The following is a 23,664-nucleotide window of genomic DNA, read 5'->3' as shown; positions in this document are numbered from 1 at the left end:
CTCTCTCTCTCTCTCTCTCTCTCCCCCTCTCTGAGAGTAAGATGTGGGTAGAAAAATCCCTTTCTAAAGTCCATCTTGGTGGGGCCATGCTTAATAGGCTATCTGGAGGTTATAAATTCTGTTGATGCTAGGACAAAAGTTAAAAACCATGGAAATGGTTTTCTTATTGCAACTATGGTTACTTTGACTCGTCATCCTCTTAAAATTACACTTGTTTGGATAATGATATTTGGACATGAGAAAGACACTTTGACTCTTTAAATTAGTGAGAAAAATCTTTTAAAGTTTTTGGACATAGCCAAAATAACACCACATCCATTATTTGATATCCGCCAAAGTTCAAGTAACATATATGATAACTTTATTATGCGGTTAAATATGATATAAATCAGACTCCAGTGAAGATGTGAAGTACTATTATAAAATTTAGGTTGTCTACTGTTTGGCCCTGATTGATACAATTGTGGTGCAGCGGCTATTCAATGTTTGAAGAGGAAGAAGCTATATGAACAGCAAATAGAACAGCTTGGAAATTTCCAACTGCGCATTCATGATCAGGTGAGTTTTTGTATAAAAATTGTTATTGTTTCAAAATGTCATAATCACATTTGTAATTTATCCATAAAAATTAAACTCGTGCTGTGGATCTCAATGTTACAGATGATAATGTTAGAAGGTGCAAAAGCCACTACAGAAACTGTAGATGCATTGAGAACTGGAGCATCTGCAATGAAGGCAATGCAGAAGGCAACGTATGTAGCAATTTATTTCATTCAGCATCTCACTATAATCTTTACATTCTGGATTCACATCTCATGTGTAGTATAATAAGTATAATCTGTGTTAAAATGTTTGATAATTTTACAGAAATATCGATGATGTGGACAAGACTATGGATGAGATCAATGAACAGACAGAGAATATGAAACAGATACAAGAGGCTCTGTCTGCTCCCATTGGTGCCGCAGCTGATTTTGATGAGGTGAGTGTTGTATTTAACCATTTTAATTTTGTTTAGAGTGGGTCACTGTTGTAAGAAGACTTGCTTCAATTTGTGCACAATATGCATTTGGGGAAGCATCTAAATATTATTTGACCTTTCAGGATGAATTGGAGGCGGAACTTGAAGAACTAGAAGGTGCTGAATTGGAAGAACAACTTCTTCAGCCTGCAACCACAGCTCCAGCAGCTCCAGTGCAGGTTCCAGCAGGGAGGCAACCAGCCCGTCCTGTTCCTCAGAAGCGCACAGCTGAGGAAGATGAACTTGCTGCCTTACAGGCTGAGATGGCACTTTGAGCAGGTCTTTCATTTGTCGTGTTGTAGACTTTGTAATTCAATGATCCTTGCTCTTATTAATGCATTTGAAATGTTGGCTATTAATTGGTGAGCTATTACCTATAAAAAAAAAGATTGGTGCGCTGGATTTACCTATTGATTCACATTTCTCATTTTTGTTTCGTATGCATCTAAAGTTGATTTTGTTGGTTGGATGATTGCAGGTATTGTTTACCAGAATGTTGAAGAGCTTTTTTAATGATTGGTCAATACTGTATTATGGAGTTTATGCAACTTTCACGCATCATATGTGCATTTAATGGTCTGAACAGACAATGTATATAGAGATGGCGTAAACTAAAGAAACTGTGCCATTTTAATTATGTAACCTGTGTTCTGGAGTTTTGTCTAGCTCTCTTTCTCTCTCTTACAGTGTGAACAGTTATTATTATTATTTTTTTTCCCTTTTTCTGTACCTTGTTGCCAATTTAAACTTCATCATATGTCACCTTTTTATCCTTAAATTGTCTTTTAGGCAATATAAAATTCAAGGAAATATATGTAATAGTCTTGGTGGACAAATTACATTGACCATTACTTGGCATACTTTTTAGCTGTCATGCGTGTTTACTATCGGATGGGTGGGTGGGATAGTTTTCTAAGCGGTCTTTGGAAACTAATATCCGGGAAGCATGTTTTAAATTGTGGTCGCCCTTGTGAGTTATTTAAATAGTTTTGGCCATGTTAGTATGAATAATAAAAATAAGCTAAAGATTTTCTTCTAAAAAAAAAAGAAAGGATTGTTGCGGCCTTTAATTATTCACATGGCAAATTTTTTTAGATATATTATGGTATCCCTCTATTTTATAGGTTTGTGGCTATTTTTCTTAACAATGTTTTCTTTAAGAATTGAATTTGAATTATTTTTTTCTTTGAGTGCAGTGAATCTTAGTATTACACTTAATACCACGATAAATTGACAATCATTTAGTGTGTGTGCGCCGGCGTGTCTCTCTCTCTCTCTCTCTCTCTCTCTCTATATATATATATATATATATATATATATATTTATTTATTTAGTAGGAAAGATATAAAATTTTGCATTATCGACTATATTGTTTTATTTTATCAGAATCATAACTAGTTAAACTTTATTGATGAGATAGTTGATATGAAGCTTTCCCCTCCTTCAGAAGAAAGTATCCACGCACTCCATGTCCATAAACAATTACTTTTATGCCTGCCTATTTAAATAAGACCGCAATTGGACTTCCAACACTATATCCATCAGCCACCCACTTTAGGTATCCCTGAGCCAAAGATATACTAGCGTTCCTACTTCGGCTAAATGTTATAGAGTATGTAGCTTTCTCGTTCAGCCTACTAAAACTAATCCTGTGAGGTGTTACCATAACGTGTACTCCTTCAGGTGAAGAGATGTCAAGGGAGTAAACTGAGTTGGGCTTGCCAACATTTGTAATTGTTCTTGTATATGTCTGCGGAGTAGATCCCAAATCGATAGAAAATGAAGGGTAATTCAGCTGAGCTTCAGGAATGCTTGAATCATTTGAGCACTTCACCGTGCGCTTCACTATAATTCCCACATGTTTGTCAGAATAACCAAGACCACATAAGTAAGGAACGTACTCATCAGGTTTGAGGTCATAAATAAGCCCTGGATCATTTGCTTTCGATGGGTTCACATGGCCTGCACCAACTTCAAAGACATTAGCTGGAAGAAACTCTGTATGTTCAGAAATAGGCTTGCCTCCAAGGTTATACAAATAAGCAGTGGTCATGATGGCAGATTTTATAGCAGCAGGTGACCAGTTTGGGTGGGCACGTTTGAGTAGAGCGGCAATGCCAGTAAGATGAGGGCAGGACATTGAGGTACCAGAGATCATACCAAACCTGTTGGTAGTCTGGTCAACTGAAACTGGATAAGCAGCTAAAATGTTCACACCGGGGCCTATAATGTCAGGTTTCAAGATCCCAGGACTTGCAATGCTAGGACCTCTCGAGGAAAACCAGGCCACTTGAGGAGCAGCCGGTACACCAGTTACAGTTCCTTTAAACAAGATTGTAGCAGTTGGCGACGATGTAGAGTTTATATAGGCTTTAATTGCCAAGCCTGCCTTGTAACTCACATGTGTTGCAGGAAGCACACGGTTATCAAGATCAAGTGCAATAACAAAGCCTTCATTCTCATCATTCATTACAATCATGGCAGCGCCTCCGTTTCTTTTGACTTCTTTGCCTTTGGAAACTTTTTCTGGCCCTCCTTCACACAAAACTATCTTGCCTTTGACATCAACATTTCTCAATGATCCTTTTTGGCAGGATGCAGATGATGCATTACCATTTGCACCTGCATAAACAAGTGGCAGTAATGATGAAGGAAAATCTTTTGGCTGAAAAAGATATTCGCCATTTAGCTCTGTATTATTTCCCAGCAAAACTGTTGCTCTTATTTCTCTGTCCATGGTACTTGCTCCTACAGTTAGAATCCATGGTGCCTCATTTGATAAAGATTTATAAGAAGGCCCAGAATTTCCTGCTGAGCAGCTGACGAATATCCCCTTTTGAATAGCAGCATAAGCTCCAATTGCAACTACATCATCATAGAAAGTATGAGAATCAAGACCAAGGGAAAGTGAAAGCACATCAACTCCATCATCGATGGCAGCGTCCATTGCAGCCAGTATCTCACTCTCGCCGGCCTTGTTATCTGAGGCAGAAACTTTGTACATTGCCAAGTGGGCTAAAGGTGCCATGCCAATTGCAGTGCCATTGGCCTGCCCAAACAAATTGGCACCTTTCACAGGACTTCCAGCTGCTGTGCCAGCAGTGTGTGTCCCATGCTGATCCCTGTCCAACATGTCATTACTGGTGCCATCAAAATTTCTCAAACCAACAAGCTTGTTGTTGCAGAGTGTTGCATTGAACTCACATTTCCCTTTCCATTTTGCTGGCGGAGGAGGCATTCCTTTCCCGCTAAATGAAGGGTGATCAGGCGCTATTCCACTGTCCACAACTCCAATAATCACTCCTTTGCCATAATTCGAAGATTTCCAAAATCCTAAATTTTGCTGGAGACCCAAAAATCTAGGTGTGTGGGTCGTGTGCAGAGGCACCATCTTCTGAGGCCGGGCTAACAGCAACTCTTCCCCAGCTCATTGCCTTTTTGCTTCATTCATACAAGTTTTGCAGCAAACCCCACATTACATGGCAGTAGCAGTAAAGCAAACGTGGCGGCTTTGAGTTTAAAGTGTCAGCTGGCAAAATGATCGATACCGTTTTCTAAATCATTGACTTCTCTGAATAATTGGTCTTCTGGCTGTTTAAGAGGACAATATAGTCTCCCAAGTCACTTTCTTTCGGGTTCAAGCATATGCACATTTTGGTTGAAGAAGTGACCAGTGGCTCAGCTGATAGTTAGAGTATTTCAAAACATAGAAGTGAGGATAAAAGAGGCATAAACAACATGGTTGAGTAAATATTTGCATCTTCTGTTTTCCATATTGTTGAATAGTTAGGAAAATGCTGAGCTTTTGAGCTTCGACAGCCATAGCCAAGCAATGAAGCAAATACGACAAAGAAATGCAACTGCGTTAGGTTGGATTTCTTTCACCCAGTCCAACAGCGTAAGTGGACTCCCTAATAATGCAGCCAGTCCATGCCAAAGAAGAGCAGAAACTAAAATTTCCATGGAAGGATATTTTGTTTTTTTCGATAGATATAACACACACGATAAAAAAAATGAACCTGCCATTAAAATAATGATAATTTTAATAGAGTTTTTAGTTTTTTTTTGGTGACTTGTATATTCTTGAAAAATGTGCATCCCAATTAACCCATCCGTCCAATGGTGTCACCATACAGTTTCTCTACATCATGACGCTTTCACCAGCATGACGATTTCACTTCCTAATCAGACTTATGAGTTATGATGGTACTAATATTTTAGTTTATTTTTTAATTTGAATATCACTAAAGTTATTAAATTGTTATATAAAATCACCCTACGGAAATTTAGTAAATTCTTTCTTTGAAATGAAATTAAATAAAAAATTTAATTAAAATATAACATATTAAATTTAAATTTTAATTAAAATTAAATAAAAAATTATATTGTTAAAAGCTTAAAGAGATTAAATCAGATGATTTCGAATGATATGTCCTTATGCAGGAAGCTGATTTATCGATCTTTGCTAATCAAGTAGCTATGATATTTTTCAACTTAGTTCCATAATGTAACATCCATGTTTTGACAAAATACTATGAGAGTTTTACTCCATTAGAATTATTTTTAAAAATATTAAGTTTTAATTTAATAATAATATAATGGCTGTTTATATACAATAATTCTTACAATATATAAATATATAGTCAATTATAAATAATTTTTTTCTGTAATTCCAGTAAAATACAAATAATTTCTCAGATTGCTTCCAAGCATTGAAGACTCCACTACTTTTTTCTGCATCTTAATTAATGTATGCTTTAACCCATGAAGGGACTGGTACACCTGCTGGAGAGGAAAGCAGGCTCAAGCTATCCGATTGGCAACAAGCATGGGAGCCACCTCTCCATTCTCCTCGCTGAATGCTCACCCCAATTCCTAATAATAATGATAAACTGAATTCTATTTCTCATATATTCAATATAATATATAACAATTTTTTTTTTACAAAATATAAATATATAGTCAATAATTAATAACTTTTTTCCTGCACCCTATATTAATTTAATAGTAGGTGTATATAAAATCAAAATAAATAAATAATTTTTGTAATTAAAAATAAATAAATATATTTCTTTTTGTAGAGAGCTTTCCATATTTGAGCACTATTCGATTGCTTTTTCACAATGTGAACCACAAACCACAAAGCGCGCACGAAGAATATCGTAGCACTTGCAACATTCCAAAGGGGAAAAAAGTGGCCCATAAGCACAAAACCTTCTAAGAAATTCTTTTTATTTTTTTTTTATTCCTCCTTCTTCATTCACCTGTTTATTTCTTTAATCTCCTTATTTTTCTTATAATAAATTATTATTTTTCTGAGTAAAGTGGCTAATTTGGAAGATTTTTTTTTTCATTCCTTTTTCATTCACATGGTTATTTCTTTAATCTCTTCATTTTTCTTGTAATAAATTATTTTTTTTTTTGAGTAAAGCAGCCAATTTGGAAGATTATATGCCATTTAGTCTTCGTTTGTTTCACTTGAAAATATTTTTATATTTTAAGGTTTAAATATTAAAAATAAATTAATAAAAAATACTTTTTTAAATAAAAATTTAAATCACTTTTAAACAAAATAATTTTTTCTTTTATGTAGCATTTTTTATTTTTAAAATTTTAATAATTTTATTAAAATATAAAAATATTTATATATGTATGATATAAATATATACAACTAATTTAATATCACAACTAAATAATAAAAAATATTTTCATTAAAAATATTAAAAAATATTTTTCATTAAAAAGTATTTTTTATTTTTTATATATAAATTATTTTTGATGAAACAAAGGAAGACTTAGTCTCCAAATGAAACAGATTTGTCAATTGCTGTTTGAATTAAAAAATAATTTATTAGAAACAAGAACTAGTGTACAATTCATACTTGCAATTCCTTTTAATAATAATAATAATAATAATAATAATAATAATAATAATAAATAAATAAATAAATAAATAAATAGATTAAAAGAAAAGAAGAAAATGATGAAATAAAAGTGTAGGTGCATTTTGTTCTTTCTCATTTTTCAACTAATTAATTAAAGATAGGATGGATAATATAATTCAATGGAAAAATACTAAAATACAAAAAAAAAATTCCCATACACAGATCGTGTAACACGTGGACGTGGGTGCATAATTTTGTGTACTGTTACATTGGTGGACTCGTTCTATGATATTGATGGAGATAATAATAGTAGGGCCTACATTACAATTATTTTACTTAAATTTAAATTTAATTAATATTTTTAATAATTTAACCCATTCTAAATTAGGAAAGGGGATGAATTTAAATACTTATTCAATTGAATCCTATTAGGAGAGATTTAAATTTGATTAATTATATGAAAATTAGATTTGGGTATTTTATGCTAATTAGTGTAATATTTTAATTCATTTATATAAATAATTAATTAAATATGAAATATATATATTTAATAATGATAGTTATAAATATTTTTATATATTATATTTTAAATAAATAAAATTTAAATATTTTATTTAATTATTAAATTTTTAAAATATAAATTATTATTTGAAATATATATTTTGTGCATATTATTAATATAAAAATTAAATAGATTTGAGTTTTAATAATCAGATTTGAAACGAATTTGAATAATTTATACTTCAATCTCTGCCTATTTAAAATTTTTAATGAACTTCTACCTTTAGAAAAAAAAAGAAGGGTGAATTTCTTATAATTCTGGTATTCTAGTAGCTTTTTGTTCTTTCTGTCTTGTACATTGGATTCCAAGTTTTTCACTTGACATATAGGTTGAGTGTTGTGGGGTGTTCTATTATTAATCTGGTTTTGTTGGATACAATCTTACTAAATTTTTACTTGCTTATCTTTGTCGCAATGGGATTTTGCGGTTGCTCCCGGGACGTATCACCACCGGCCGTAAAAGAGCATGAGTCGCCACCTTGGGCGCTGGAGGGAAACTAAAGAAACCATTTGGGAGATAATTAAAATGAAACCACTTCAAGACAGATTCTAGGTTCGGGTCCGTAAACGTGGGGAAGGTGTTAGGCACCCTACCTCGTCCCTTAACAAGGGTAAAGTAGATTTTAACTTACACTTTCAAATTTGATAGTTAGGAAGGCTCAATGAATATGTTACCCTTCATATAGGAATATTTGCTTTCACCATTTGATTACCTGGGATATAAGTAAATGAGATAAATCCTTAGTGAGTCAAGTGAGTTATGTCTCCTTTTGCTTTAAGTAGATTATTCTCGATATTTATTGTGGCTCTCACGAGATCTGATAAGAACTTCCTCCGATCTCTTGAATATTTATTGTGTAAACACTTCGATTTTTTATATATTATTATTGGGCTTCAGGTAGGTATCCTCAATTACAACGGCAGCTGGTCCGGACTGCACCCTCTGCCACAGTACTACTAATGAAAAGTTCCGACCAATTTGAGGTTTTGCCACTCACCATTGTCAGCATCCTTGAGCTGCTCCTCTGCCTAATCTGCAAAGGTAACCCTACCTTGCCAGAATTTTCAAGGCTTAAATAGGATTAAAAATTCATAAATATTTGGTAGCTAGAAAATTACGTATTCTTGCAAATAGCTTATAATATCATGCAAGGATCATGGGCAAAGTTTTATGAATTTTAGATTAAAAAATTTTGCAAAATGATCAATTATAGTGACTAAATTAAATTTTTGTTATCAGGATGAATGATTGATTTGATGGGCCCAGATGTGGGCTGTGGATGATTGGATGTGGATATATGGATTGTGATATAGAAGTGTTTTTGGAGCCCTTTGGCAAAGGTCGGGTAGGTCCTAAAGATATGAGATCACTTTGATTTTTTGATTTAATTTGCACGTGATTTGGTCTTTTTCTTTATCTGGATTGAGTCATCTAGCAACAAATGTAACAATTGTCGTGACGATGTCTTCTTCCTCCGCCTCAATGAACACGCACAGTTGATCGTCAAGTCCGTGAGTAAAATATTAATTTTAATTATAATTTCGAGTGATATTATATTGCTCGAAGATGGCCCATGCATCACTTATATGCATATATTTATGTAGTTAAACTCTAGGCACGACACGTCAGATTCATAACTCGCACGTGCCAAGGAGCGTTGTTGTGCAGAATTGGAGCAGCGGCGCTGGCGCGTGTGATGCGGTGGACTATGGATAGATCGTGGTAGTCACTACAGTTCTTCACTGACCTGCCTTCCGAGGTAGTCACGCTTGAGTTCTTCACACCAGTTGGATCTAAGAGAGTCGATAGGGATCAGCCCCAATATATTATGATCGATGCTACAGGTGCGTGATGCTCCAAATTACCTTTTGATAAGAATGTGAATATGATGATGTTGCATCACGCTACAAAAGTATTATTACAGGAGAAGTTATAGAGATTATGGTTAAAATTGATATTTTACTCGAAGTCGTAACGCCACTCCTGCTCTCAAAAAATTTACAGCCACAGGAGGATATTTTTCGAGGTTAACTCCGCTTTCCGCAGTCGACTTTCAATGCTTTGTATAAACTTGTTAAATCTTTAGAATTTCCGCATGTGTTAGAAATGTTTATTTCAGGCCTTATTCCTCCACAACTCCAATAATCACTCCTTTGCCATAATTCAAAGAGATTTGGGTCTCTGTAAAGTCTAAATTATTTATTTTGGACCTGTGTAAACTAAAATGTGCTATGCATGTTTGATGGATTGGATGAGGAGCCGAGCCAGTGAGGAGCCGAGCTCCCATTTATTATTATGTCCATGAGATTATTTTATGTGGAATAAGGAGTATGAAACAGCTCCCCAATTGACTATATATTGTGTTTACAGTGCCTGTGGTGAGTCGGAGCTCACCTGACTGGTATATTGTGTTTATGTGCCTGGTGAGTCGAAACTCCTGCTGGAAAGTCCATTTATGTGCCTTTGACTGGCCAGTCCGCTTGTTTTCTTGAATTTGGACCAAATGGGCCTTAGCAGTGGAAATGAAACAGCTAAGGCTTACTACGCTCCTGGCTAGGTCGCCCAGTCCTAGTACACTTACCTACCATAGGTTGGGTCGTGGACAATGGTGGCACGTAGCTGTGCTCGTAGCCAGCTCCAACATTCTTAGGGAATGTCGGCGTAAAATGTTGCCCAAAGGTAACCAGTCTACCAGGAGTCACATGCGAGTATAGGGTCCATATTCGCTTCATCTTTTAATTCTTTGCTTTCTAGTTTTGCTAATGCTATATCGTGTGTAAATATGAGCCCATGTGAGTCGCAATGTGCGCTTTTGAATTTTGTGGGCTAATGTCAATTTCAGGAAATGCATGGTGAAAGAAATGGGCCATCGCACTGTAACTGCATGTGCCTCGATTTGAGGTGTTTCAAGACAGATGAGGCACCATCGAGGATGGCAGAGGTCAGAACAAGCCATGTAGGAGCAGCCACCCCAAAGACACACAGATCACCTCCTTATGGCACAGGTCCCATGGACCCCATGGCAAACACTAGCCGGTTCACAGAGAACCATCGACATGATGGCGCAGAAGATGGTCCACCCCCATGCTAGCAGCGAAACACCGCACTCAAGAGAGGAATCTTGCCAAAACGCATCATAATTTCAAGAAGCCGTGCCCTCGGTACCTATGATGTCGACGATGTATATTTGCTTGATTCCCGCATGTGTAGGAACACTACAGCGGATCATAGAAGATTGATAGAGGTATGCGCAGATGTCATGGGCCTCTTCCATGCCCTGACAATGGATAATGATTACTCCTGCCAAGTCCACTTTTACGGAGGCTCACACGGGCTCAGCTCGAGGAACTTTTCGTGGAGTACACAAATGTGAAATAGAAAGGTAGACATGTGAGATCTATCATGAGGATACGTACTCCAAGAAATGTTATATTTTTTGTCAGGCAAGATGGGCTTAAATGGTGTGCTCATTTCGGTGTAAGACACGAGTACATAAAAGTGAGTCTTAAAAGCACAACATTGTTCTAGATAAGGATGAGGATAGTCTATCATCGGCAACACGATGACCCAATAATAAGTTTCCAGATACAAGATCTGGTGGAGAGATAAGAAATCAGAGACCTAGTCCTGGCCAGACGACGTAAAGAACTATACATCGCCTCCTCGAGCAACCGCTTCCGTAGTTCGCAGACATAAGACCACATGAGATTGGTTGTGTAGAGTCGCGTGGCATCCCCGTGGTGCTCCTGGCAATGAGGGTGTTTGAGATGGCTTCTGCTTTGGCACACAGCTTATGCACAGAGTTCTATTTGCAGAGGAGTTGTAACTCCCGCAAAAGAGTCTGTGAGTCAATATCGAAGGTCAAGGGGGCCAAACATAACTGCAGTCGACTCCGGGCCATCCCAAAGATTTGTACCCAGAGTTACATCAAGAGCTCTCTACATCACCCATAGGTTTCTGCATTTACGTAGTTGCAGGAAGTGACCAGTGGCTCAACGATAGCTAGAGAGAGCCAAACATAGAAGATCAAAGCGGAAGTGGGCCTTGAGGCCTTAAGACAGAATGCAAGGGTGTCTCAGACGACATGCTGCTGCACTTCGGAATTGCAGATATGCCCCGCAAAGAAAGAGCTGCGTAAACTACACAGTGAAGAGATTCCTGGCGGGGCCTTGACAGAGGTAGCGCGAACTCTAGCCATGATGTCTCGATCGCTCTTGACGTGGTACATCGAGCCTGCATGTATGCAGACAGTTTGGCACTGCGATGACAGAAGAGCAAAGAAAACAGAGTAGAGGGTTCTTCGTGTTCCCAAATGGGTACTCCGATAGTGGTATTATAATTACAGAGGAAAGGGTGTATAAGAGAAGTGAGCTTTAGACACAGACCACGAGGATTGTAACACTGTGTAAAGACACTTATCCAAGTGAGAATAGTATACCTTTGTGTGTATCAAGATGGAATAAAGTATAAATCCCTACTACTCTGGTAGAAGGTCAAACTATGAATTGATGTGATTTATAGAGCTACATATGATAAAAGAGTCATTAACTCGAACATGGGCAGCGTGTTTTGCATCTTCTTTCCATATTATTTGTAGGAATAGAAAATGCTGGAGCTTTTCGAGCAAGGACAATGGTAGATGTAGTACACTGGTTTATAGTAAATCAGATCAGTTAGTTAGGATATAGTCCTATCTTTCTAATGGATCAAGGTTATTAATTTATAATGATGACTTATGGAATAGTGTCCTGTGATGGACTCAGAGAGTGCGGTAGAGAGAAGCTGGCCTTGTATCCCCGGAGAGGATAAGTTCCATTATAGAATCATATATAATCGCATCACGATGGATGTAAACTTTGGAATTGATGACTGCCTGGGTGCCCGGAATCTTAAGTTTTGGAATTGAGTAAATATGGAAAATAATAATACAATAATAGTGTTAAGAGGTTAAATTAGTTAAGATAAACTGCTGTAAGGCCACAATGGATAAAGAAAGTGCAGTAATGAAAGTTTGGGCAATTGATTGCATGCACATAATCTAAATGCTAGTGGAAGTACTTAGCTAGAGTGGTCAAAAGACCAGAGAAAACTGCAGGTGCGTTAGGTTAGATCTCTCTTTCACCCAGTCCGTCGTGCTTAGTGGGACTCCCTAATAATGCAGCCAGTCCATGCCAAAGAAGAGCAGAATCTAAAATTTCTATGGAAGGATATTTTGTTTTTTTCGATAGATATAACACACACGAAATAAAAAATTATATTACAAAGCCAGAGATTAAATTCGGGATGATTTCTTTGAATGACATGTCCTTATAGTGGAAGCTGATTTATCGATCTCGTTAACCAGTAGCCATATATTTTTTTCAACTTTGCTCCAAAAATGTAACATCCATGTTTTGGACAAAATAATTATGATAGGTCACTCCCATTATGTAACACCCCAAAATTTTAAATTTTATGAGCATTTTTGGTATTTTAATTTTATTTAAATTTTAGGAAATTTTTAGATTTACCGGATTTTAAAAAGTAGCGACAAATGCATAAAATATATCTGTGACCTCGCTTTGATGGGATCGTGAGTAATGCTCAGCGTACAATCCGGCCACTTACAGAGAATGCCCTGCCATGAGCTACGATGGGGTCATTGGTGGTTCTGCTAAATGTTCCTCGCCGCCTGTATCCGGTACTTCCAACATGGCAGTAAATAACAAAGTGCCAACAGGCTTTATACGGTGTGACGGATTTGACGCTGATCAGTAGACTAAAGTCGCACGTGGATATAGCTTAGCATAAATGACAGGTTAGTAAGAAGAATGGAATGTGGATAGAATAGCCAAGTTCTATTTTGGGTAAGACAAAGGAAATAAATGAAAGGACAACCTAAAGAGTCAGATAATAAAGGAAATGTGTTAAGATATTGTGATAGGCTAAGTGTTATTCTTGGCAAGGAGAATGACATACTAAAACCCAAATGCAGACTACATTGAAAGTGAGAAGTGTTTAGCGAGGTACTTGAATACAATAATAATGAGTAAATGTTAAGGTGCAAGGATGAGATTTGACTACCAACAGCAGAAAAGAGAAGTTAGTATGTAGTTGAATAAAAGTCACTAAGGGATCAAATACAGGTATGATGAGGAAAGAACGATAGATAAATGACATATAGGTTTTAGGTTAGACTTTTGAGATAGTGAGAAGCGTGAATAGAGGTTCACAGAATGTCAAAAACATTTTTAAGGTGATCGTAATCACTTTGTAGTGGCAAATAACGACAGACAATATAGGGGTAGAACTGGTGCTTTATTAAGTCCGATTATTATAAATCGCTATAAAGTTCAAGGATCAAATTAATGACTCCTAGAAAGGGTGGAATTAGTGTTGGAATAATTTATTAGTGAGAGAAATCTTTCGTGAATCAACAAAAGTTAATGTGTACAATAAAAACGGCGATAGATATAAACTTATAGTCGGTATAAGTAAAGCTAAATAATCTTTTTATAAAATATTGCGTCAAGAAGGAAAATGGCATTTGTAAAGGTCTATGCAGATGGATACCTTATGGTAGAGTACAATTAAAGTAGAGATATAAATTTGAGAGAAAGACTGGAAACTTAGGTGAAACGCGAGGTCATGACAATCTGTGTAAAGTTAAATATAAGAGGATATTTTCTTTCTTTCAAGTCAGCTTTGTGCTTTTGGTTCTGTATACATATAAGGAACAGAACCGAAATGAGACCTAGTTACGAGAGTTTAGTAGGCACAAATCACATAATTTCCTCGATATGAGAATGACAAGAAGTAATACCTAGTACATATGGTACATTAACAGAGTAATGAGCAGTGGAGTTAAATTGAGTTAGCTACCAAGGCTTGCAAATCGCTTTTAAACTAAGTGGAAATGAGTGAAGTACTATTTATGGTCGTAGATTCAATAGATGAAATTGTTGTCAAGGGTAATTTGAGGTTGTGTTTAGAAAGCCAGGCGTGATATATGATTATATTAAGGAGAATGAACACTGAAGTATCTTTGTTTCTGGAATTTAAGGTACGACATATATTTCCTACAAAACAGTTTCCGCCACCCAGTTTCTTAAAGACCAATGCTTAAAGCCCCAAAAATATATTTAGATCTATTATTTTACAGGATTTTAGATTTTTAATTTGGACCTTATTTTTAGTCCAGCGATAAAAATTTAAAATTTTGTATTCAGATATTAGCCAAGATCGACGGCCCGGTCCAGGCTCGGACCGGTGCTCTTCTCTTTTTCTCCTCCCTCAGCGGCCCTCTCCTTCTCTCTCTCTTTCTCTCTCCTCCCTGTTGCCCTGCCGCCTCCTGTCCCCACTGTGGCGCCCCATCTCGGCCCTTCCCACGGCTAGCCCCGCGCAGAGCAGGAAAAGCGGCCTTGGAAGGGCGTGCCCAGCAGTACGCCACGTTAACTTCTCGGCCGTCGGCCGGATCGGCCATCAAGCTTATAGTTTATGGCCCATTCATCCGTGATACTCCTACTAAGGTCATAGGAATGATGTCGTTCGACAGTTGCTGGTGCAAGGATACAAGAAAAAAAAAAAATTTCTATGGGAATTATGTTGTTACATAAGGTGAAGAATGCACTGCAGGAGTAAATCATGGTTAGAATTCTTGAAGTAATGAAACTAGTATTCAAGATAAGACTAAGAAATAAAAGAAAGCAGTTGATGATGGGATAGACATCTTTGAAGAAAAGGTGTAAGGATGAGATAGACTAAAATTAAGGAATAAGCACAAAGAAATGAAACATACCAACAATACCAAAAATAGGAAAAGGGAAGCGGATGATGCAATGACAGAAGAGAGCCCGATAGAGCTCGCGAGAATGGATGAGTGGATAAGGAGTGTCTTAACTTACTTGCCCCTGCTGTTAAGACTCCACGCATGAGCGCGTGGAAGGATACACTGTAATCGTGACGCCCAAAGAGTCGCCTTCTAGGTTTGATGCTAGCCGAAAGTAGTGGCTTATGCCTACACCAAGAGGCATGAGCAGTAACTATCCCACTCCATGATTTGGAAAGGTCAGATTCTTTTGCACTAAAAACTGAGACACTAATTGCATGGGTGTGAAGTAAAGTAGATATACACCACCATAAGAGTTTGAAGCACATCTTCCAAATGTGAGGGATTTAAAACTCGAGACAGAGATGGATGGCTCGAAGACTATGATTGCCCCATCCAAAGATTTCCACCGGGAAGGCCAATGTAGTAGCAGATGCTTGCCAAAATCTTCTGGCAGCTGGGCTTATTACTCTAAAGAGAGAAGAGATCGTTGATCTGTGAGGTACATGAGCTGATGGATCAAGGTTTAACTTAGATCTTCAGATGAGCAGATGTTACCTACTTTCATGAGTCACTGAGGACAGAGTTAGAGTTTCCCAAGACAGACCAAATAACTGATGAAGACTCATAGAAGAGTACAAAGAAGGTGAAGGTGTGAGTTTGGCTCACAATGATGGCACTTAAAGGTAAGGTTCTAGATGTGTGCCCGATGATAACCTCAGAATGAAATCATGCGAGAGGCACACTATACACCAGACAAAGATCCACCTGTGTCTCCAAATTTCAAGATGTACTAAGTGATGTGGAAAGATAGCTTATTGGTGGAAATGGGTGCACATAGAGACATAGCCGACTTTAAACCAAGTGCTCGATTTGTCAAGGTGAAGTTCAACACCAGACCGTCAAGGAAGTCAGAGCTCCCCTATCCCGTGAACAATGAAGTGGGAAATGAGTATCAGGATTTTGAGATCGCTGTCTCGCACCACGCGAGGATATGATCTCGACAGGCAATCAGACCAAGCCTTGACCGTATCTAAAACCAGATGCTTCAGCTTCCAATGCAATGGTGTATTCTCGTCCGCTTCCTACGAGGCTCGTGTTTTGATAGGATTCCTGTGCTACGCACTCATTTGTCTCCTGTTTGCATGAGGTCGGGTGAAACCCTGCCAACTTAGAGTGCCCTTTGTCGCAGCTACTCCCACTGGTGACAACATATATGTGTATATGGTTTTTCCGAGTAGCCCAAAGAGAGTGGATGGAAAGATTCTCCCAAACAGGCTTCAAGCTCCTCTACCAAAGAATGGATTTCGATGTAATTTTGGAATGGGATTGGTTGGCAACCATTATGCCACTTTAGACTCAGAACAAAAAGGTGTAGATTTCACATACCGTGTGAAGAGTTTAGCTTTGATTCGTGATGTGAGCGGGCTCCATATAACTTAGTGTCGCAATTAGTGCTAGAAAATGTTGAGGCGTGAATGCCAAGGGCATTTGGTGACGGTGAGAGATACATCCGTATGTGCCAAGATGGAAAATGTCTTGTCGAGAATTTATGGATGTCTTCTCAGAGGAGCTTCCATGCCACCGTGAAGGGAAATAGAGTTTTGCATTGATGTCGCCGTAGTATTAAACTCCTTATATCGATGCTTACCCATGTGGATGGCACCGAAGCAGAATCAAAGAGTTAGCGAGCAATCACACAGAACCGCTGGACAAATGTTTCATACGTCCGAAAGACTTCACCTTGGGGCACTCTGCTCTATTTGTGAGAAAGAAGGATGGGTCAATGAGGTTGTGTATCGATCATACTACCGAATACAGACTGAAGAACAAGATCCACTTCTGACGATGATTTGTTTGATCACCCCATGAGCTGTGATTTTTTCCCAAGATAGACTTACATCGTGCTACAATCACTTGAGAATCAGTAATGAGGACGTGTCCAAAACTACATTCAGGATAATATATGTTCATTGGTGAGTTCTTGGTGATGTCTGACTCACTAATGCACCACTTCATGGACTTGATGAATGTGGTGTTCAGTTTATTTGGACCGTTTTTTGTCATCAGATTATAGATGATGATTTGGTGTACTTTTTGATCGAGAAGCAACACGCGTGGCACTTGAGGATGGTGTTGCAGACGCTGAGGGAGCATCACTTATGCCAAATTTTCAAATGCAATTTTACAGAAAGCATCCATTCGACACGTGAGCTTGAAGCGACTTTATTCGATCCTACAAAACGAAGTCAGAATCGATTAAATAGCCTACAACACTTTCACCGAGGTGCTAAGTTTTCGTTTAGCCAAGTTACTATAAAGTGCTGGTACAAGATTTCCAGATAGCGCTCCCAACTACGCTGATCAGAAGAATGTTCCATTCATTTGGACAGATGGATCGTGAGGTGAGTTTCCGTGTTTAAGGAGTGTCTAACCACCGCTCGTGTTGACACTACTCCGTGAGTGGTGAAGGATACACCGTGTATTGTGACGCCCGTGAGTTGGCCTGGGTGTGTCTGGATGCGTAATGGAGCAGAGTGCTTATGCTTCAAGGCAACAAGAGGCATGAGTGTAACTACCTCACCCCATGATTTGAAATGGCGCCGTAGTCTTTGCATCTAAAAATTTGGAGACACTACTTGTATGGTGGCGTAGATACACCGACTCACAAGAGTTTGAAGTACATCTTCCACTGCAGGGATTTAAACTTGAGACAGAGGAGATGTGGATGGAGCTTCGAAAGACTATGACTGCATTCATCCAAAGATCACACTCGAAAGGCCACTGTCAGGCAGATGCCTGGAGCAAAATCTTCTCGGCATGGCGACATTTCAAAGAGAGAAGAGACCATTGATTCAGGAGGTACATGAGTTGGATGGATCAAGGTTTAATCTTAGATCTTCAGATGAGGGGGTGCATTATGGCTCACTTTTCGCAGTGCGCACTTCAGGGACAGAGTTAGAGTTTCCAAACACAGCAGACCAAATAACTGGCGAAGATTATAGAAGAGTACGTTAAGGTGTGAAGGTAGAGTTTTGGATTTGCAATGATGGCGCTCTAGTGCAAGGTTCTGAGGATATGATGCCCGATGGACAACTCAGAATGAAATCATGCGAGAGGCACACAGCACACTGCATGGGTCAGCCCACCTGTGTTCCTCCTACCAAAATGTACCATGATGTGAAAGATAGCTATCGTGGAATGGCATGAAGAGAGACATAGCAGACTTTGTGCCCATGCTGACTTGTCGTAAGGTGAAGTTTGAACACCGTGAGACCGTCAGTGAAGCTGCAAGAGCTCCCCTATCCTGCAGTCGGAAGTGGGAATGATCACTTATGGATTTTAGACTGGTTGCCTCGCACTAATGCGCGAATAAGGACTCGACATGGGTAATTGTAGACTGCCTAACCACAATCGCCTCACTTCTACTCAGAAAGACTACATACTACTGTGGCACAAGATGCCCTGCATTTCTCATCTCGAGGAAATAGCTTGACTGCATGGAGTCTGCCCATAATATCTCGACAGAGGGTCCCAGCTCACTCTCGCTTTGGAGAAAGGCAGGCGGCACTCTTCACATTCGGTGAAATAATGATTGCAAAGGAGTTCGCCTGCTAATATCCGGCTGCAGGCCCCGCTCACTTTCGATTTTGGAGAAAGTCAGGAGGCACTTGGCACATCAGATTTTGCTCGGAAAATTTTAGCCATTGGAAGCTTTTGGGCTAGATTTCCTAAAGCAGTAGATCTTGAAAGCCAAGGGCTACCATGCGCTCCTCTTGAGAGCTTATAGCGACATAAATTTTGGAATTTTTCCGATACCGTTTTTGGTGGAGTCCCAGGCTGTGATGTTTTTAGAAGCGTTAATGAGAACAGAAAATTTTGAAAAATTTATGCTTACTAACCGAAGTAATATGGAAACCCGTGTAGGTATCCTCGGTCGCGGTCGGCGATTGGCCAAGATACCTGCAAATTTGGGCGAACGGACCGAATTCTGGAAAATCCTCAAAGATTGGACCGAGTTTGCTAGCCCCCATTGCTCGGACAATTGAACTTCAGACGCTTTCCACCTCATGCATCTGACAAGCCAGGAAGGACAATCTAAACATCGAAGACATGCTCACAGTGTCTTGGATTTTGAGGTCAATGGGATGTGAGTGAGCTAGCTTTGGTGGAGTTGTTTACAACAATAAGCACATCTAAAGAGGTGGCGGTGCACCCTATGAGGCATTATATGAAGAAAGTGTAGGTCTCTCCGTGTTGATGTAAATGGGGAAGGGACAGTATGGATGTAGGACTCTGTGCAAGAGCACTTCGTAGGTAGTTCCTTTAATCGTGAACGACCGAGGATGCCTTTCAAGAGATTGCAGAGTTATGCACTGTGACGAGGGATGTGGAGCTTGCAGCGTGGGCTACTATGTATTCCTTCGGGTTTCTCCAATGAAGGGAGCCAAGCGAGATTTGGAAGAAGGGCAAGTTGGCACTTGAGATATCTGACCTTTGAGGTTACCGATGAGCTGAGCAGCTTGCTCAATGCAGCTGAGTTGCCCACTCAACCTCTCTTCACGTTTCATCCCGTTTCCACATCTCTGCTCAGAAATATATCTCCCGATCCTTCTAAGTGTATCAGAATGGATGTGATGAGCTAAAAGAGAACTTGACGATTGACCAGACCTGGAAAGGACGCATCCAACATACAAGACATGCTTGCATGATGTGGGACTACCAAGTGAGATGTACCGAGGTCAAAACATCCCTATGGATAAGGTTTTGTGAAGAGCTGGCCATGAAGAGTGCACTGAGCCGACCCGGGACATGCGAGTAAGGCACTTTATCTGCTCAAATGGCTAATCATGTGCTTTATTCTCGCTTTGTGTAAAATTGAGGACGCAATTTTCTTCAAGGGGGAATAATGTAACACCCCAAAATTTTAAATTTTATGAGCATTTTTGGTATTTTAATTTATTTTAAATTTAGGAATTTTTGTATTTTTTCGATTTTTAAAAACTGCCCGGGCTTTTCCAAAATATAAACTTTGATGATTTTTAAAATTAATTTAAAGACCACGTGGCAAAACTAAAAATATATTTGGAGTCTAATGATTTTTCCGAGTTTTCTCGAATTTTTCTAATTTTTAACTTGCCGGCCCGAGGCGAGTAAAAATTCGTAATTTTATATTTTGAATCGAACCTACTTAATCGAACCTCGGTCGATCGACTCTACTAATTCCGACCTTGCCTTTCTCTTTCTCTCCCGCGAATGACCCCTCTCCCTCTCTCTCTCTCTTTTCTCTCCTCCCTCCTCCCCTTGCCGCCACGCCTCCTCGCTGGGCCCCCACCTTGCCGGGAGCCCCACTCCTACTTCCTGGCCGGCCATACCGAACGCGAAAAACGGCTTTGAAGGGACGCAGAGCCGCCCCTTTCGGCTTCTCCTACTAACTGGCCGATCCGCCACCTGGACCGGCCCTGTGTCTAAAATCATCTACTCAGAGCTTTCCATAGACAATTACAGAAAACGTTTCTAAATCCATCGAGCTATTTGTCCGATTTTTGCCGAAGATTTGTAGCCTATTTCGATTTTTGGGCTAGATTTCTCAAAACCGTGAATCCTAATGTTCGAGGCTACCAAAGACGCTCCACTCGCCGAGAGCTTCAGTAACGCATACAAATTTTGAATTTTCTGACACCGCCATGGGTCCTACTAACTTCGCAAAGGTTTCTAGCATTTAATGAGCTTAGAAAATTTCAAAATTTATACTAACCCCCGTGTTATGGGCTTCGCGGTAGGCATCTCACATCTGCTAAATTCAACAATGGATCGGTTCGTAAATCTCGCCGACAGACTCGGTTAATAAAAGTTCCGACTGACCGAGGTTTTGCTAGCCCCCATTGCCACGCCCCAGCGCTGCCTCAAAGTTGGAATAGGCAAAGCGTAAACCTCAACCTTGCTTTTTCGTAATTTCTGCTTGGATTTTGGAGGTCAATGGGATGAGTGCTAGCTTTAGTGGAAGCCTATTTTACAAATAAATAGGAAGCATTACTCCAAAGATAGGTTGGCACCCTATGAGGCACTATATGGAAGAAAGTGTAGTCTCTCCGTGTTGGGATGTAATGGGGGAAGCAAGGTGCATGGAGTGAGACCTAGTGCATAATTTGCAGGTAGTTCCTTTGAATCAGGAACGAATGAGACACTTTTCAAGAGATGTAAAAGCAGCAATTTGTGATTGAGGGGGATGTATTTGCAAGGGGCTTACTAAGTGTATTCGAAGGCATTCCAATGAAGGAGCCATGAGATTCTGGAAGAAGGGGCAAGTTGCACCTCAAAAGATATCTGACATTTTGAGGTTACTGATAGAGTTGAGCAGCTGCCTACCTGAGTTACTACCCAACCTCTCTCACGCTCACTGCCTACATCTCCATGCCAGGAAATACATTCCGATCCTTCTGGCACTGGCACTGGGATGTGACAGAGTGCCAAAAGAAAATTTTACATTCGAGGAGCACTGTGAGCTACAGTGACTACCAAGGAGATGCCCGAGATCAAAACAGCATCCCTATGGCTAAGGTTTTGTGGAGGAGCCACTGCGGAAGAGTGCACCTGTAAGTCGAATCTGGACATGCGAAGGCACTTTATTTGTTCAATGTATAAATCATGTGCTTTATTCTCGGCTTTTGTGTAAAATTCGAGGACGAATTTTCTCGTAAGGTAAAGAATGTAACACCCTGATTTTATATATTATTATCGCTTCGTAGGTATCCTAATTCATGAATTGATTAGCTTGTCCTGATTCTGAATCTCCACAGATAATTGTACTAATGAAAAGTCTCCTAACTGATCGAGGTTTTGGCTACTCCCACCATTGTCGTGTATCCCTTTGTGCCTCAAGTCAATCTCCAGCAAAGGTAAAACCCAACCTTGCTTTTCTAATTTTCTAAAGGCTTAAATAGGATTTAAAAATCCATAAAATATCGTGGTAACTTAGAAAATTACGATTCTTTTCTTGCAATAGCTTAGTAATATTAAGTATGACCGCTGGGACATGGGAGCATGACCGGGCAAAGTTTTATAATTTAGAGCTTGTTTAGAGTTTGTTTGGGCAGCTTGTTTAGGCGAGTTTTTGCATTTTGCAAATGATCAATTATAAGCGACTAAATTGAAATTCTCAACAGATTGGCTAACACATCTATTCACGCCGAGGTCATGTGATATGATTGTCCGTGGATATATGAATTGTGAGTATAGAAGTGTGTTTGAACCTCTTTACAGTCGTAGAGATCCTATGATAAAGTGAGACTTCACGATTTTCTGCATATTGGTGATGAACATTGATTCTGAAGGGCCCTGTGGATGGGCCGTAATGTGATTTGTTGTGGATATATGGATTGTATATAGAAGTGTTTTTTGAGCCTTGGCAGTTGGGTAGGTCTCTAGGTATAGGAGATCACGATTTTCTCGGCATGATGATGGATAGTGATTTGATGGAGGCGGGAGAGTGTGTAGTAGTTAATTGTGGATATAGTTGTAGTATAGGAAGTGTATTTTAGACCTTTTTGCAGTTGTTGAGTCCCTGCATTATGGGAAGCTCTGCTTGGATTTCAGTGGCTGGTGTGAGTGGTCTTCTTTTCTTTCGTTTGTATTGAGTCGATTGTATTAAATAATTATACATAATTGTCGTAATTGTCGATAAAGAGCCGATGCCTTCTTTCCTCCGCCTACCACAGAGCATGACCTTCTTCTCAACCCATGACCGCCTCGGTGACTATCGTGACAGTCCGTGAGTAGCAATATTAATTTTAATTTATAATTTCGAGACATATGTATTCAGTATGGTTCAGCACAAACACAACATTATATGAATATATTTATGTAGATAAACTCTAGGCAATGCATTTATGTTGCATTCATAATCAAGTGATGCTATGATGTTGTTGTTGTGGTAATTGGGAGCAGCAAAGTGTAAGGTCAAGGCATGTGATGTGTGGTGTGGACTATGGATGTGATTCGGGTAGTCACGCTTGAGTAATTCACGTGGACCCGATCCTTCGAGGTAGCTGCTTGAGTAATTCGGGCCAGATCTCGATTTGAGCATAAGGAAGTCCGAAAGCTGAGTAATCTGCTGGTACCCAAAGCTGGATTTCTAAGAGAGTCGATAGGATCACCTCATATGTTGCGATTGATGCCATGGTGGGCTGTGAGTGCTCCCAAATTACCTTTTGATGTTATGATGAAATGTTGTTGATGTTGTATTTCACTCACAGGTGCATTAGTTCTAGATAGTTATAGAGAGATTATGGTTTCAAGCATGCCCATGCATCACTTATATTTTACTTCCTTCGAGTTCTAACGCTCACTCCTCGCTCAATATTTTTTCAAAGGTGAGGATTTTATTTTG

General features: G+C 39.1%; 1 protein-coding gene and 1 pseudogene across 1 annotated transcript; one reads left to right on the top strand and one right to left on the bottom strand.

Annotated features, from left to right (window-relative positions):
- Window positions 1–472: 472 nt before the first annotated feature.
- Window positions 473–1,750, top strand: LOC110635885 (vacuolar protein sorting-associated protein 32 homolog 2; the record flags this gene model as incomplete). Its single annotated transcript, XM_058141867.1, is given in 5 exon segments — window positions 473–558; window positions 661–752; window positions 868–982; window positions 1,105–1,300; window positions 1,500–1,750. Coding segments are annotated over 4 exon segments (485 nt in total), but the record flags the coding sequence as incomplete, so codon positions are not given.
- A 621-nt stretch (window positions 1,751–2,371) lies between these two features.
- LOC110635886 (subtilisin-like protease 3) lies at window positions 2,372–10,200 on the bottom strand (annotated as a pseudogene).
- Window positions 10,201–23,664: the final 13,464 nt, after the last annotated feature.

This window comes from Hevea brasiliensis, unplaced genomic scaffold (genome assembly GCF_030052815.1).
Source record: "Hevea brasiliensis isolate MT/VB/25A 57/8 unplaced genomic scaffold, ASM3005281v1 Scaf258, whole genome shotgun sequence".
Classification (NCBI taxonomy): Eukaryota; Viridiplantae; Streptophyta; class Magnoliopsida; order Malpighiales; family Euphorbiaceae; genus Hevea; species Hevea brasiliensis.
Note: the sequence above shows the minus strand (reverse complement) of the source record. Positions and strands in the feature narration are given on the sequence as shown.